At 41.5% G+C, this 16984-nt stretch overlaps 1 protein-coding gene across 1 annotated transcript; it reads right to left on the bottom strand.

Annotated features, from left to right (window-relative positions):
• Positions 1-14317: 14317 nt before the first annotated feature.
• Positions 14318-16256, bottom strand: LOC131018625 (uncharacterized). The gene is made up of 3 exons (XM_057947341.1): positions 15867-16256; positions 15435-15804; positions 14318-15240 (listed from the first exon to the last, which is right to left on the bottom strand). Exons 1-3 carry the CDS (start codon positions 16254-16256, stop codon positions 14318-14320), a joined length of 1683 nt encoding a protein of 560 aa, XP_057803324.1.
• Positions 16257-16984: the final 728 nt, after the last annotated feature.

Consider the following 16984-nt stretch of genomic DNA (forward strand, 5'->3'; position numbering starts at 1 on the left):
AGAATCTTACTTGAGCCTAATAGTAAGTCCTCTAGGGATCCTCAATGAAAATTAAACCCTGTCATGAAAGAAGTTGTGCTTAAAGAAATTCTTAAATGGCTTGATTTAGGGATTATTTATCCGATTTCTGATAGTGCATGGGTCAGTCCTGTTCATGTGGTTCCTAAGAAGTCTGGTTTTCAATTGGTCAAGAATGAGAATAATGAGTTGATTCCCATGAGGCTGCAAACTGGTTGGCGTATGTGCATTGATTTTAGGAAGTTGAATGATGCCACTAGGAAAGATCATTTTCCATTACCTTTCATTGATGAGATGCTTGAGCGATTGGATGGTAAGGAATTCTTTTGTTTTCTTGATGGAGACTCTTTTGACCATTGCTTGACTAATCTTGAGAAAGTTTTGCAGAGATGTGTCGACACTAATTTGGTGTTGAACTTTGAGAAATGTCATTTTATGGTAAGAGAGGGGATTGTTCTTGGGCATGTGATTTCTGCAAGAGGAGTAGAAGTTGATAGGACGAAAATTGATTTGATTGTTAAGTTACCTTATCCTTCTAATGTGAAAGAGATTCGTGCTTTCTTAGGCCATGCAGGTTTTTATAGGCGCTTCATAAAAGACTTCGCAAAGACTGCTCAACCTCTCACTAGGTTGCTTCATCAAGATGTGTCTTTTGTGTTCGATGACAAGTGCAAGGAGGCCTTTGATTTATTGAAGAGTAGACTCACTTCTGCCCCCATCATTCAGCCACCAATTTGGGGAGAACCTTTTGAAATCATGTGCGATGCAAGCGACTACGCCGTTGGAGCAGTGCTAGGGCAGAAAGTTGGGAAAGAGAGCCATGTGATTTACTATGCTTCAAAATCTCTCAACCCGGCTCAATGCAATTACACAACCACGGAGAAGAAGCTTTTAGCCATCGTTTTTGGTTGTGAAAAAATTATATACTATTTGATTGGTTCTAAAGTTGTTGTGTACTCTGACCATGCGGCTCTTAAGTATTTGCTCTCTAAAAAAGAATCTAAGCCTCGCTTGATCCGTTAGATTCTTCTTTTGCAAGAATTTGACTTGGAGATTAAAGATAAAAAGAGAGCCGAGAACTTAGTAGCTGACCATTTGAGCAGACTGCGGACTGTGTCGGACGGTATACCCATACCAGACGACTTTCCAGATGAACAGCTGCTGCACATCGACGGTAACACTCCTTGGTATGCTGATTTGGTTAATTTTCTAACTGCTGGAGTTTTTCCTAAGGGAATGGAGACAGTCTGTAAGAATAAGTTGAGGAGCCAAACCAAATACTTCATATGGGATGATCCTTATTTGTGGAAGACTTGTGCGGATCAAGTGATACGACGTTGTATCTCTGATGAGGAGATTCATTCCATTTTGATTTTTTGCCATGCTCATGCTTGTGGAGGTCACTTTGGTCCCAAAAGAACGGCACGTAAGATTCTTGATTGTGGTTTTTATTGGGAAACTATTTTTAAGGATTCTTACAATTTCTGCAAAAATTGTGACAAGAACCAAAGAACAAGTAATATTTCTTCTCGCAATGAAATGCCTCAAGTCCCTATTTTGGTTTGTGAAATCTTTGACGTTTGGGGAATGGATTTTATGGGGCCGTTTCCTAGTTCTTTTGGATATTCTTACATTCTTTTGGTTGTTGATTATGTTTCGAAGTGGGTGGAAGTGAAGGCCACCCGCACTAATGACTCTAAAGTTGTTGCAGGGTTCCTTAAGGCTAATATTTTTAACAGATTTGGAGTGCCCCGTGCCATCATTAGCGATCAAGGAACTCATTTTTGCAACCGCACTTTGGAAGCCCTTTTCAAGAAATATGGAGTCCACCATCGCATTGTCACGGCATATCATCCACAATCTAATGGTCAGGCTGAAGTTTCTAACCGAGAAATCAAGAGCATCCTTGAGAAAACAGTCAACCCGAGACGAAAGGATTGGAGTTTGAGACTGGACGATGCGGTATGGGCATACCGCACTGCATTCAAGTTACCGATTGGTATGTCTCCGTACCGGCTGATTTTTGGGAAGCAATGCCATCTACCTGTTGAAATGGAGCATAAAGCCTTTTGGGCCATGAAGGAATTCTGTTTAGATGAGAAAGTTGTTGGCAAAGAGCGTAAATTTCAACTGCAAGAATTAGAGGAGATTCGATTGGAGGCGTATGATCATGCAAGTCATTACAAGGAACGAACCAAATTTTTACATGAAAAATACATTCGAAGGAAATCCTTTGAAGTTGGGCAGAAGGTTCTCTTGTTTAATGCACGCTTAAGGATTATGCCAGGAAAATTGAAATCTCGTTGGTTGGGCTACCGTCCCCGGATCGCACTTCTAACATGCAACTCCTAAAAGCTCATAGGATTAACGCTCTCACAAATATCAATTCCCTTTAGAATTAAAATAAATGTGTTCTATGTTCTTAGTTCAGGTAATAATTATCATCTCCCGATCTCAAATTAAAACCTATGATTATGCTAAATTGGTGGCCAATCAATAAAGCAAACAATAATAACAAGAACATAAAAAAGAATAACAATCTCAATTAATCGAATCAAACAGTCAGAAATTCAAATCATGTCTACTCCCTAAACCCTGGGAAAAAGGGATTCTAGCCACACATAGACATATGAACTAGAATATAATTCTCAATAAAACTGTAAAACATTCAACAATAAAACCGTAGTAGAATCGAGAATCTTTAGTTCTTGCTCTGGCTCCGTTCTCCGTCTCTCACAGCTCTCAGGAAAAGTAAAATATGATAAAAGGTGATAAAAGGTGCAGAGAATAAGTTCTTGGGGAGTATTTATATGCCCTAGGTCTTGTAGCTCTCAAAAATACCCAAAATCGCTAAAAAAAACGAATTTTGGGCGGAAATACGGCGACTCGCGCGGCCGCATGGCTGGCCCGCGTGACGAAACAGAACTCCTGACAGCTTTGTGCAGTGATTTTGTTTTGGCTCGTTCTCCCTCGTCCAAACTCCGATTTATGATCCGTTTGCACTCACGAACTCCAATCGAGACGAACTACAACTTGTATTTCAGCCAATTCTTCCAAATTCTGCTTCATTATTTCTGAAAATTCGTTCAAACACAAGCAAGTAACACGTTCTTGACCATAAACGAATATAAGCTCAAATAGACCATCAAACACACAAAATCCTCACAACTAAGCATCAAAAATGACACACCAAGAGGTAAAAATGCATGTTTATCAAGGTTGAAGTGATCCTCGAGCGCTATTTATAGGAGAACTGTTGAATAGATCCGTTGGCGTAGATCGTCCTCAAGATTTCTTCCGTTGGAGAGCAATTCAAATTTGGGCTGAGGCTTCAATCTTCGAGGTTCCTTGTCTGGGTGGAAACGGCTCTCTTTGATGGACAGGAGATGTGACGTCTCTGAAAAGTAACCACCAGATAGGAATGACCTCTGCAGAGATAAGATCCTGAGATCTCTGCATTTAATGCGGCTGTACTTTGTGAGTACGTGGCTTCCTCTGAACGTTGGAAGATCAGTCCGAGGAGGAATATTCAACTGATACTTGACTTTAGTATCAGTCCATTGCGCGCATTAAGTAATCAGTCTTCAACTGATTCTTCAACTGATACTTCAGTTGGTATCTGCAGTCTTCAGTCATTCGTTCTTCAGTCTTCAGTCTTCGACACCGCAAGCTAAACTAGAACCGAGCTCTAACACTTGAGTTCAAAGTAATTCTAGTCTATTACAATTAAGTCCTATGAATTTTGGTATCATCAAAACAAGGGTTAGGATATTCCACAAGGTTCCCAACAATTTCCCCCTTTTTGATGATCCCAAAACCACACAGCAGTTCTAGACAACAAAAAGACTGAACTCACAGTACAAGTTCTAAACCTGGGGTGAAAACAGTTCCCCCTTAACAATAGAACCTAAAAACTTGTACTTAGAGTTAAGAACGAAAACAGTTCTAAATCAGAACAAGGAGAAGACAGAAAAACATAATCAGAGCCTGGACAAAGAGTCATTGTCTTCAGGTTGAGATCAAAAAGAAGTTCTTTTCATTAATGAAAGACTGATAAGTCATCAGTCGAGGTACATAGCAAGACTTACATTGGAGTAAAAAGAAAAACAAAAACATCATGGGAAACCCATGGACTCCAGCAGTCTGCTTGGCTGCGCCTTGAACTGCTTGATCTTCATCTTCTGTCTTCGTGTCTTCATGTTCCAAAGCTTGTTCCACTCTCACTTGTTTTCCGTTGATTTGAGGTCTTTACTTTACATCTTGGTTAATCTTCCTCATGATCATCAGATGAAATCGGATGATCATGTTGCTTAACCAACTTAAGTTCGTTTCTGATGGTTTATCTTATTTTTCCCTTTTTGGCAACATCAAAAAGAAGGACGAACCTAAGAAGGAAGCGAAGAGCATGCGAAGGTAAGTTCGTATTTGGAAGAGATTGGGGTTATTGGGGATGCAGAAAGCGAAGGCTTAGAAGGAGGTTAGGAAGAAGAGGGAGACAAGAAGAGAAGCAGAGGTTTGGAGAGGTGAGGGGACGTCAATTCAGTGGTAGTTATGAGGATTCCACTGTTGACGTAGCGCCGGTTGACAACAAGCTCCTGCTCATTGTTGTTGCTCCGCATCGAAGCTCCACAAAAGACGAGAGGCCTTTCGGTGAAGACGATGAAGTCTGTCCTATTTCAGATAGGTACTTCAAACCGATGCACCGGGCATGAGGATGAAAGACACTCGCTTCGCTGGATACAAGTGAGGGTAGAGCAAACTTTGACGTCGGAGAGACGTTGAGATCCAGTGGAAGGGTCCGGTGAAGACCAGGTATGTGAGTGTCATTCTTCCACTCCATGACTTTGCAGTCATAGATTTCTTCTTTAGTCGGAACAATTTTTCTCTGCAACTTTGGAAAGATTGAAAATTTTTCTCACAGTGAAGGTTGTGGAGAGTTGTTAGTTGATGCAGAAAAAATGTGAAGACAACATGGTATAAATAGACAAGAAGTGAACCATGTAAGAAGATGAAAAGTTTTTTGAAAACTGTGCCTAAAATGTATTTGAAGAAAAATTCACGTCCGCCGTCACTGCGGGGGACTGAGACATCAAAAAGGTGAGAGGCATCATTGTATTCTGTCATGTCAATGAGGTTCTCAAGAAATTTTATCACAGAGGCAAAAAGGTTGGAAAGATTTTTGGTAAAAGATCAGGACAAGTTCAATCAAAATAGATTTTCCCTTTTAAAACACTTGTCCTTCTCGGATATTCCATTTTCCAACAATCAGTTAAAGTTTTTTTTTGAAAGAAACTGATCAGTTAGAGAAAGATTTTGAACTGAAACTCAAAACTCTGAACTGAAATAACTGATATTAAAAGTAAGCTTTTAAAAATACTTACTGATCAACTGAACATTGTAGTTAGTTGATACCACTAGATCCTGATTGAATCATCAGGATGACTTCTTCTTCAGATGAGCGTTCTGACTTCATTGCTTTCCACGTCGGCGATCGTAGAATCAGCTGTTGGTTGACCACCAGTCAGCATGACTGTTTGAGATTGTCTTCAAACACAGCATCACTCTTCAGGGTTGATGAGGCCGATCTTTCCACACAGATCATTGAACCTCTCTTCTGGAAGAGCCTTGGTCAGCAGGTCCGCTCTCTGAACAGCAGTGGGAATCCATTCCATAGAGATATTCTTCTTTTCGACATGATCACGGATGAAGTGATGTCGAATAGCAATATGCTTAACTCTGGTGTGATGAACTGGATTCTGAGAGATTGCAATAGCACTGGAGCTGTCGCAATAGATAGGAACTTCCTTTTCGTCGATCCCATAGTCCTTTAATTGATGGACTAACCACATGATTTGTGAGCAGCAGCTTCCGGCAGCAACATATTCAGCTTCAGTTGTGGAGGTGGCGACTGAAGTCTGCTTCTTTGAAAACCATGAGATGAGCTTGTTTCCTAGGAATTGACATGTTCCGGAGGTTGATTTGCGATCAAGCTTGCATCCACCGAAGTCTGAGTCTGAATATCCGGTGAGCTTGATGTCGTTGTCTGCTGGATACCACAATCCTAAATTGGGCGTGCCTTTGAGATATCTTAGTATACGCTTTGCTGCATCCAAATGAGCTTCATTTGGATCTGATTGATATCTTGCACATACCCCGACTGCAAATGCGATGTCTGGTCTGCTCGTAGTCAAATACAGCAAAGATCCAATGATTTATCTGTACTTCGTCGAAGAGACAAATTTTCCTTCTGAACATGGATCAACTTTCCAGTTTGTGTTCATTGGGATCTTGACTGATTTCATGTGCTGAATACCGAATTTGGCTATCAGTTCCTTGGCATACTTGGACTGACTGATCAGTATTCCTTCGTTAGTCTGCTTGACTTGCAATCTGAGAAAGAAATTCATTTCTCCCATCATGGACATTTGGAACTTGTTGGTCATGATGTCAGCAAACTTCTTGCACATGCGTTCGAATTTTGATCCGAAAATTATGTCATCGACATAAATCTGAACAAGCCAGAGATCTTCTCCTTCTTCGAGAGTGAACAGAGTTCTGTCCACAGATCCTTTCTTGAAACCTTGTTCAACAAGATACTCCGAGAGAGTATCATACCACGCTCTTGGTGCTTGCTTCAATCCATAGAGCGCTTTATTCAGCTTGTACACCTTTTCTGGTCCAGCAACCTCAAACTCTGAGGTTGTTCTACATAGACTTCATCTGTGAGCACTCCATTGAGAAATGCACACTTGACATCCATTTGGTGTACCTTGAAACCTTTGTGAGCTGCGAAGGCTAAGAAGAGACTGACTGCTTCCAATCTGGCAACTGGAGCGAACGTCTCGTCGTAGTCGATTCCTTCTTCTTGACTGTATCCTTTTGCTACAAGCCTTGCTTTATTTCTCACAACGTTTTCTTCTTCGTCTTTCTTATTCTTGAAAATCCGTTTCAAGCCAATCACTTTTGCATCGTCTGGTCGATCCACAAGCTCCCAAACTGAATTTCGTATGAATTCATTGAGTTCTTCTTGCATTGCGATGACCCATTGAGTAGACTTCAGAGCTTCTTCAACGTCCTTGGGCTCTGTAGATGATAAGAAACAACTGAAAATCTTATCTTCGTTGATGCAGTTCTGATTGATGTCGAAGACGAGGTTGCACATTGATCTCTGAGTCTTGACGCCATTTGATGGTTCTCCAATGATGTTCTCCTATGAGTGGAGTTCAAACCATCTTCGATACTTCTTGATCTCTTCTGGAGATGGTGGGGCTTCTTCGGTCAGAATGGTTCTGAAGTGTTGAGCACTTTCTGGAGCAGGGGATAGTTGAGCTGGAGCTACTTCTGCACGTTCAACTCGATCCTCAGCAACTGGAGTTCCCCCTTGACTGATGCCATCTGCATTGGCTCTAGTCTGAACTTCAGACCTTTGGCTGATCTTTTGATACTGAAGCTTCTTAGTATCTTCATCTTTGCCTGGTCCCCACACCAAGACAGTAGAGCACTCGGTGTTGTGGATTTCAGCTTTGGAACCTTCAGTGTTCTGGACACACTTTTCAGCTTCTTGTTCCCTGAAATCATCTGTAGACTCATCAAAGATCACATGAGGTATTTCTTCAACACAAAGAGTTTGAGAATTAAACACTCGATAGGCTTTGCTTGAACGTTCTGTTCCAGAGTATCCAAGGAAGACACCTGGATCAGCCTTGCTATCGAAAGTGTTTAACCTCTTCTTTTCATTGTTGTGGATGAAACATTTAGAACCGAAAGCATGAAAGTAGGCAATCGAAGGCTTTCTATTCTTCCATAGCTCGTATGGAGTTTTTCCATGTCTCTGAGTAAGGAAGGAGCGATTCTGTGTGTAGTATGCGTTGTTGACTGCTTCGGCCTAAAACTTCAAGGGGAGTTTTGATTCGGCTAGCATCGTCCTTGCTGCTTCCTTCAAAGACCGATTTTTTCTTTCTGCAACTCCGTTCTGCTATGGAGTTCTTGCTGCAGAAGTTTGATGACTGATTCCTTGTTCATCACAATACTCACGAATGATAGTATTGAGGAACTCAGTCCCACGATCTGATCTGATGCTGATGATGTTGACTTCTTTTTTAACGCTCAGTCTTCTCAGCAGCTTTGGCAGTTCCTCCAGCGTCTCTTTCTTCTTGAAGAGAAAAATGACCCAAGTATATCGTGAATAGTCATCCACAACTACTAAGGTGTACTTCCTACCGTTGTAGCTTCTTGGAGTGATAGGGCCAAACAGATCCATGTGAAGTAGATGCAGAATTCTTTCAGAGGAGTGTCCTGACTTTGACTTGAATGACATTCGCGTCTGCTTTCCTCTTTGGCATGCTTCACATTCTTGCTTCTTCTGGAACACAATAGAAGAGAGACCTTCTACCAGTTGATGTTTAGCAAGCTTGTTGATCGTCTTGAAGTTGAGATGGTTGAGTCTCTTGTGCCACAGCCAGTTGAGCTCCGAGCTGCTTTTGCTGATGAGGCATGTTTCTGGTGGGCTATCTTCCCATGAAACGACGTAGAGACTCCTTTGTCTGAATCCTTTCAGAACCACCTTCTTTTGATTATTTCTAACAGTGAATTCATCCTTCTTGATCTTCACTGTGAAACCGCTGTCACAAAATTGACTCACAGACAACAGATTATGTTTAAGACCAGAAACAAAGCTAACATTACTGATACTGGCGTTACCCATGTTGCGTACGCCGTAACCTTTTGTTTCTCTGATTGAGTTGTCTCCGAATGCAACTTTGGATCCAGCTTTCTCAACATACTGAGATAGATATTCTTTGTAGCCCGTCATGTGCTTCGAGCAGCCACTATCCAGATACCACGTTCTGATTGAAGCTTTAACCTCTTCCTTCTTTTTGTGTTTCCTGACATTGACCTGCAAGGAAGAGTTGCTTCAGGCACCCAATCAAGCTTTGGGTCCTTCGATGTTAGCTCGAGTTCCCTTTGGAACCCATATTTGCTTCAGAATTGGTCTGGCTGATCTCTTACGCTTTGTTGATTGTCTGATTGACGTTGTTGGCGCTTCAGTTGGCACACGAGCATTCTTCTGTTGAGAATTTCCTTTGAAGGCCTCACTCTTGTTGGAGTTCTGTCTGATGAGTGGTTGAGGTCTTCTTTGCTCGACGAAGTATCTTCCTTGAGATACTCGAGTCTTTGTAGACTTATGGAGACTTGACTGATGTCGTGTGACATGAGTCATTTGATGTCCAGTTCCTTGTCGTCGTGGATGTCGCTTAGCTCGACTGGACTCAACATTGTTTGGTCTCCATGGATGTTGTTCCTTCTGAAACTGAACTAATGTCAGTCTCTGACTGATGTAGCCTTTCTTCCCCCTGGACTGGTGAGGAAGATTCTTCTTGATTCCTGATGTTCCTTCCCCGATCTTTGACTGAAATCTGCTTTCCAGTCTTCTCAATAAGATGATCTGGTTGGGGGCTTCCTTTGCTCGTCTGTAGCTCCGTGGAGGTGGAACATTTGATCTTGCCATCAGTCTGCTATTGCGAACTTCATCCATATCATGATCTCTTGATTCTTCTGATGTTGTGATTTCAGAAGGATCGTCCTTGGAAATGATCATGATCTTCTTTCCTTTGTCAGCTGCAAATTTTCCTCCAATGCTTTTAACAAGACCTTTCGATGGAAAGTTGCTCATCATGGGAGACTGCATCATGCAGTTCTTGACTGTTTCTTCCAGCTTGTGATTGAGCCTCTTGATCTCATGAGATGCTCTCTCACATTCTGAGTTGGAGATTCTGAGCTTTTCTTCCAGTCGGTTGTTCTCCATGATTAGCTGATCAAGACAAGTTTCATCCGGAAAGTAGATGATTGTCTGATTTCTAGCTCGTTCATCATTGATCTCCTTGTCTATTTTCTGATTTCTTGAGGAGATCTTCGAACATTTTCCTCAACTGACAGTGATCAGTCATGAGCTGATCAAACTCGTCAGTCTCATCGGATGAGCTATCTCCAGATTCTGAGTGGTCTCCTGAAAACATCAGGAAGTTATCAGTATAAGGAGTTTTTGAACGAGAGATTATCTCTGAGCCATTCATTCCATTGTCGTAGCTGTTGTCAGCCATGCTTTTTGATTCATTGGCCATCAGGGCTCGGCTCTCATCGTCTGAGCTGGAACTGTCGATGTCGGATGATTCTGATGTGTCTTTGGAAGAATCAGCATCGTCAGCAACCATCGCTTTCTTCTTCGAAAAGCATCGATCTTTCTTAGCTTTCAGCTCTCTGCGCTCAGCTTGAATCAGATCAGGGCATTCATTTCGAAAGTGCCCTTTCTTTCTACATCCAAAGCATTCCATATCTTTGATGTCGTAAGCGGCTGACTTCCTTTCTCCGCTTCGATCTGTGGAATATCTGGAGTTGCTTTCTCTTTCCTTTCCTTTGTAGTGCTGCTTGTGGAACCTTTTGTACTTTCGGAACTTGGACTCCATCTTGTTGAATCTTTCAGTCAACAAAGCATATTGACTGAAGAAGTCCTCAGGGTTGAGTTCCGTTGGTTCCTTGATCTGCTTCTTGCCTTCTCTTGTTGAGGCTTTCAGTGCTACTCCTCTTGAGGTTGATGGACCATCTTCGTCTGATCCTCCAGCCTTCTTGTTTCCAAGATTTCTCAGAAGGTCGAACTCATTTGCCATGAGATCGGAGAAAAGCTTGTTTGTCGGGAGCTGACTGAATCCAAGCTTATGCTGATGAGCGACTAAGTAGATCTGCCATTCTCCACGTGGCAGTGCTCGAAGAATCTTCAGGTTGATTTCTCGTTGAGTGTATTTGTCTTTGGAAATGGATTGAACTTCATTTAAGATTTGATTGAATCTAAGTTCCATTTCCTCGACAGATTCATTCTTGAGCATGAGGAAGGAGTCGAACTTCTGGCAAGCTATGGATAACTTATTCTCCTTGATTTCCTCGGAACCTACGCACATTCTTTCCAGAATGTCCCACATTTCCTTCGCAGTTCCGCACTTTATGATCTTCATGACATGCTTATCGGGAACGGTGCCGGAGATGATGCTTTTGACAAGGTTGTCAAGCTCATCTTGCTTCCTTTCATCTGTGGTGAAGTCTGCTTTTTGCTTGGGCTGGACCTCATCGTAAGGATCTTGTTGTGGATTAACAGGAACCCTTTTGACGGTTTCGGTGATGGTGATTGGTCCGCTGGTGATGACTTCCCACATTCGGCAATGTTAGGCGGTGAGGAAGCTTTCAAGCCGAAACTTCCATATGTCGTATTTTTCAATACTAAACATAGGTAGAGAAGATAATCTGTTGTGGTTAGTCTCCATCAAAAAAGAGAGAACATATATCAGCATATAGAACAAAGAGCAAGCACAAAAAAAGAGAACTTTTTTTTTCGAGACCTTTGAGAAAAAGGATCTAGTTCAATTAGAACCTAATCAGATACAGATAGTTCTTGCGAACAACCGGCTCTGATACCAATTGTTAGGTCCAGAGGGTCTCGAATAAGTGTATGGGGGGGAATACACCTATGGGCTATTTTTATCGAATCCTCAAGCAGAGGGATCTCAGTCAGAGATCAAAACGAAACTTTGCATGCAAACACAGACTCCTATTTTACTGAAAACAGTTTTGACCAAACAGGGTTGACGACTGATACTGAAAGCTCTTCAGTAAAGAGTTATCAGTTAAGCTGTTGAAACTTAACTGATGCGCATAAGGGCTTCAGTCGTGTTTGCTAAAACAGAGATGATAACACTCTTCCTGACTATCAAAAGATAGATCAGTCAGACTGATATCATACGCAACGGAAATTAAACTTAGTTTCGCAATGCCCTCGGTGGAGCACGTTGTTGGTTATTAGGTTTCTCTTTGCAGTTAATCAGTGTTCAGTTTATCAATTGAAATAACACAAGTAAGAATGTAAAACTGAAAACTGTAAACAACACAAAGACTTTTACGTGGTTCGGAAAAACCCTTTCCTACATCCATGGTTGGTTGATCAGACCAACAATCCACTCTGCAAGTGCTTAACAGGTACACTGCAAACCAAACCGTGTGCTTGCCGGGTGCACACAACCGTACCACTGAAGAAAACCCTTCTTCAGGACCCACACTTCACTCGCGTCGGATCTCTCTGCTCAACACAACCCGTGCTAAGACTTCTCACTCAGAGTCAGAGTACCTTCCTGAACTCCGAATCACTCAAACACTCTTTTGGGGAGGAGGTTTGAATGAGTGCCAACTTCACTACAAAGAACAAGTTCTTTGAAGCAAGTTTGACCTTTGGCTTCTGGGTAAACAGAGGATTGCCTAAGGTCTAAGAGAATGTGTGTAATCAGCAGTGACTGATTTTGACTTTGGAATTCTCTTCTTCGATTCAAGCTTTGGAGAGATTAAGCTTTAGGCTGAGTAGCAATTTCGGCAGAGCTTCAGCTTATGTCATTGAATCGGTGAAGGTTGAAGTGATCCTCGAGTGCTATTTGTAGGAGAACTGTGGAATAGATCCGTTGGCGTAGATCGTCCTCAAGATTTCTTCCGTTGGAGAGAAATTCGAATTTGGGCTGAGGCTTTAATCTTCGAGGTTCCTTGTCTGGGTGGAAACGGCTCTCTTTGATGGACAGGAGATGTGACATCTCTGAAAAGTAACCACCAGATAGGAATGACCTCTGCAGAGATAAGATCCTGAGATCTCTGCATTTAATGCGGCTGTACTTTGTGAGTACGTGGCTTCCTCTGAACGTTGGAAGATCAGTCCGAGGAGGAATATTCAACTGATACTTGACTTTAGTATCAGTCCATTGCGCGCATTAAGTAATCAGTCTTCAACTGATTCTTCAACTGATACTTCAGTTGGTATCTGCAGTCTTCAGTCCTTCGTTCTTCAGTCTTCAGTCTTCGACACCGCAAGCTAAACTAGAACCGAACTCTAACACTTGAGTTCAAAGTAATTCTAGTCTATTACAATTAAGTCCTATGAATTTTGGTATCATCAAAACAAGGGTTAGGATATTCCACAAGGTTCCCAACAAGTGTTGATTGTGGATTCAATTTAATTGTATGTGAATTCACAACTTGAAAAAATGTTGGTTGTGAATTCAAGTTTTATCGGTTGTGAATTCACAACTTGAAATAGTGTGGGTTGTGAATTCACGCGAATTCACAACTAACACTATTTATACTTGTGAATTCAAACTTTTAAACTTGAATTCACAACCAATACTTGTTATTCAGTTGTGAATTCGAGTTTTAAAGCTTGAATTCACAACCAAAATTTATTTTGTTTGTGAATTCACTGGTTGTGAATTCGTGGGTATTTGTAAAAATTTTATATGCAAGGGTTAAATGGTAAATGTGGGTATTTTTTTAAGTTTTTATATTAGTGGGTAAAATTTATTTTTACTATATAAAAGTGGCTATTTTCAAAATCCACTCTAGAATATATATGTGTGTGTGTGCAATCTCATTAAAAAAAGTGAAATTAATTTGGATTTTTTGTAGAAATTGATTATTAGTATCTCATTAGTTAGAAATTAATTATTAGTATCTCATTTTAAAGTATTACCAATTTTTTTTTTTGTCTGTCAATGAGACGTGCATGGCAAATACATGTTAAATTTTACTATCTCATTTTAATATAATTTTGTTTATGTAATCTTGAATATCTTATATTTTTGCATTTCATGCTTTGCTATATAATTTATATCTTTAATATCTATGTATATTTTATACATTATACATTAGATCATTAGGAATAATAAAATACAAATGATAATTTTATTTTTACGCCTTTAACCTGATTAGCCCGATGGGCTAGCCCGAAACCCGAAAGTTTAGGGTTAGGGTTGAAGATACTCATCATACACCTTTGAAACGTGCCCGGGGCATTGCACAAACCAAATGACATCCTCTTGTACGCAAATGTCCCAAAAGGACAAGTAAAGGTCGTCTTGTCCTGATCCTCTTGGGCAACCCAGATCTGCATGTATCCTGAGTATCCGTCCATGAAGCAAAAGAACTTGTTCCCCGCAAGCCTTTCTAACATCTCATCAATAAAAGCCAAGGGGAAATGATCCTTCCTTGTGACCTGATTGCGCTTCCTGTAGTCAATACACCTTCTCCAGCCAGTTTGTAATCTCATCTAGACTAAACTCAACTTGTCGTTCTCTACTACTTGCACTCATAACTTTTTGGGCACAACGTGGACCGGACTGACCCACTTGCTGTCTGACACTAGGTATATAATGCCCAAGTCAAGAAGTTTGAGCACTTTTTTCATCACGACTTCCTTCATGGCTGGATTCAACTTCCTTTGCTAGTCCTGTACTGGCTTGGCTTCTTCCTCCATCAAGATGTGATGTACACATAATGAAGGACTTATTCCTTTAATGTCCGCCAATGTCCATCCTATTGCCTCCTTATACTGCCCAATAACATCCTTCACCTGGTTCTCCTCTTCAATGGTCAATTCAGAACTGATGATCATTGGCAAAGTGTCTCTTGTTCCAAGATAGATGTACTTGAGATGTTTCGCCAGTGGTTTGAGATTCAGCTGGGGTGGCTTCTCGAGAGATGGCACCAACCTAACTTCGGACATCAGAATGGGAAAATTATTTGGCAACGAACGGATTGGTCCTTCTTGACACCTGAGATATATCAATGTGTGAAATATCTCCTCATTGTACTTTCGTGGGCATCCTATAATACCCTCTTGGAGAATGAGAACCAAAGGATCTTGTATACCTATGATGGGCAAGATGATCTCCACCATAGTCTCCACAATCTCGGTATCCATGAGGTGTTCCATAGCTTGAAAAATATTGAACTTTACTTTCTCCCCATCAAATTCACATGTCAACGTACCCGAGTCACAATCAATACAAGTACGAGCAGTTTTCATGAACGGCCTCCCAAGAAGAATGACCGACGTTCTGCTTGATGTCTTACCCATATCAAGCACATAGAAATCTGCTGGAAATATGAGGTTTTCCTCCTTGACCAGAACGTCCTCCAGTATACCTTTGGGATAATCTAGAGATCTATCCGCCAATTGTATCACGACACGTGTGGCTTTTAGTGGGCCCAAATTCAACTCCTTAAATAATGCCAAAGGCATGACATTAATCGATGCTCCCAAATCCAGCATGGCTCGGTCAATCCTCCTGCTTCCAATTACACAAGGGATCACAAACATCCCTGGGTCTTCATACTTCTTGGGTATTTTCCTCTTCAGTACTGCTGAAATATTTCTCCAACAAAAAATCGAACATTCTCATCATGTTTCATTTTCTTAGTGGTGACCTTGTTTAAGAACTTTGCCCACTTGGGCATGTAGAGAATGGCTAAAAGGAGTGGTAGATTCACCTCCATTTTTTTAAAAATCCAGAACATCTCCATCCAATATTCCTCCTTCCGGTTCTTGACCAATCAACCTGGGAAAGGAGGTTTGATCTTTGGTGGATTGGGCTTTATGTATTTCGGCTCCTCATCTCCTCTAGCTTCTCGTTCCTCATCTTGCCCTCCTTTGTCTTCAACTCCATCTTCCAAACTTTCTATTGTTTGGTCATTTTCCTCTTCATCTTTCTTGGTCGAGATGTCAGATTGTATCTCAACTGCCTTCTTGGCTACCGATTTCCCCTTCTTGGTCAGGATATCCTCCGATGGCATAAAGACTTTCTCGGGTAATGGTTTCCCACTTCGTAAAGATACTGCATTCACTTGGGTCTCATGTACTTCCACTTTTGGTGGTAGTTCTCCTTGCCTACGTTGCATTTGTGCCACTGCAGTGCTCAAATGGGCAAGCTGTGCATTAATGTTCTGAATAGTTGAGTCTCCACTCTAAATCTTTCGGCATCTTGTGAGACCTTGGTCTGCTCCTGTCGGTACTTGTCAAGATTCTGAGTGGTTTCACACAATATGGTTTGAACCATATCGGTCAAGGAAGGTCCTTTGTTCTGTTGTTGATGTTGTGGCTGTCCTGCCCCCTGATGGTTGTTGTTATTCAACCTGAAATTCTCTTGATTCCTCCATCCTGGGTTATAAGTTTGGGCATTAGGATCATAGTTCCTGTTCCCATTGTTGCCTCTTCCATGGTGTCCTCCTATGGCATTCACTTCTTCTTCATAAAGAGTTGGACACTGGTCAGTGGCATGAGTAACAGCCATGCAAATGACACATTCTCGAACGGCCACTTTTTTCTCCTTCATGATCAAGGTAGTTGTCAGCTGCTTAAATAACGTCTTGATCTCATCCATATCTCTGTTTTGCTCTGGAGCGGGCTGAATAGCTTGCCTTGTGATACCTCATTCCTCATCTCTTGATTCTTCTGCCATCTCAGCGAACAACTTAAATGCATCACTTGGGATCTTATTCAAGATAGATCCTCCACACGCGGCATTAAGCCATGTTTTCTCATGGGCATGCAATCCCGCAGTGAAGTATTGAATCAAATCATGCTCCTGAATTTGATGTTGAGGGCATTTGTATAGTAGATTCTTGAATCTTTTCCAATAATCATGGAATGACTCCGCCGTGTCCATTTTGATGCTACTTGCCCTCTTCCTCGTGTTTTGGACTTGTGCGGCTGGGTAGTACTTCTCAAGAAACTTCTGTTGTAGTTGTGCCCAAGTTGTTATACTGCCAGCTGGCAATGTGTACAACCACTCTCTTGCCCCATCATGTAGTGAAAATGGGAAGGATAATAATCTAACATACTCTCCTATGTTCCTTGCATTCCGAACCATGCCACACACCATTTCGAAGTCCTGAAGATGCCTCTGAGGGTCCTCTCCTGGATAGTCACTGAATTTGGGCAAGATCTGGATGAAGGAATGCTTCAGCTTCCAGTTTCCTTCTATTGTGGGCAAAGTGATGCCCGATGGCCTCAAACTGATATTCGTCGGGAATACCATCTCTCGCAGTGTTCTTTCTTGATCCTCCATCTCATCTTTCTTTGGATCAAAAAGAACAATTTGATGATCGG

The sequence above is a fragment of the Salvia miltiorrhiza genome, chromosome 3 (genome assembly GCF_028751815.1).
Source record: "Salvia miltiorrhiza cultivar Shanhuang (shh) chromosome 3, IMPLAD_Smil_shh, whole genome shotgun sequence".
Taxonomy (NCBI): domain Eukaryota; kingdom Viridiplantae; phylum Streptophyta; class Magnoliopsida; order Lamiales; family Lamiaceae; genus Salvia; species Salvia miltiorrhiza.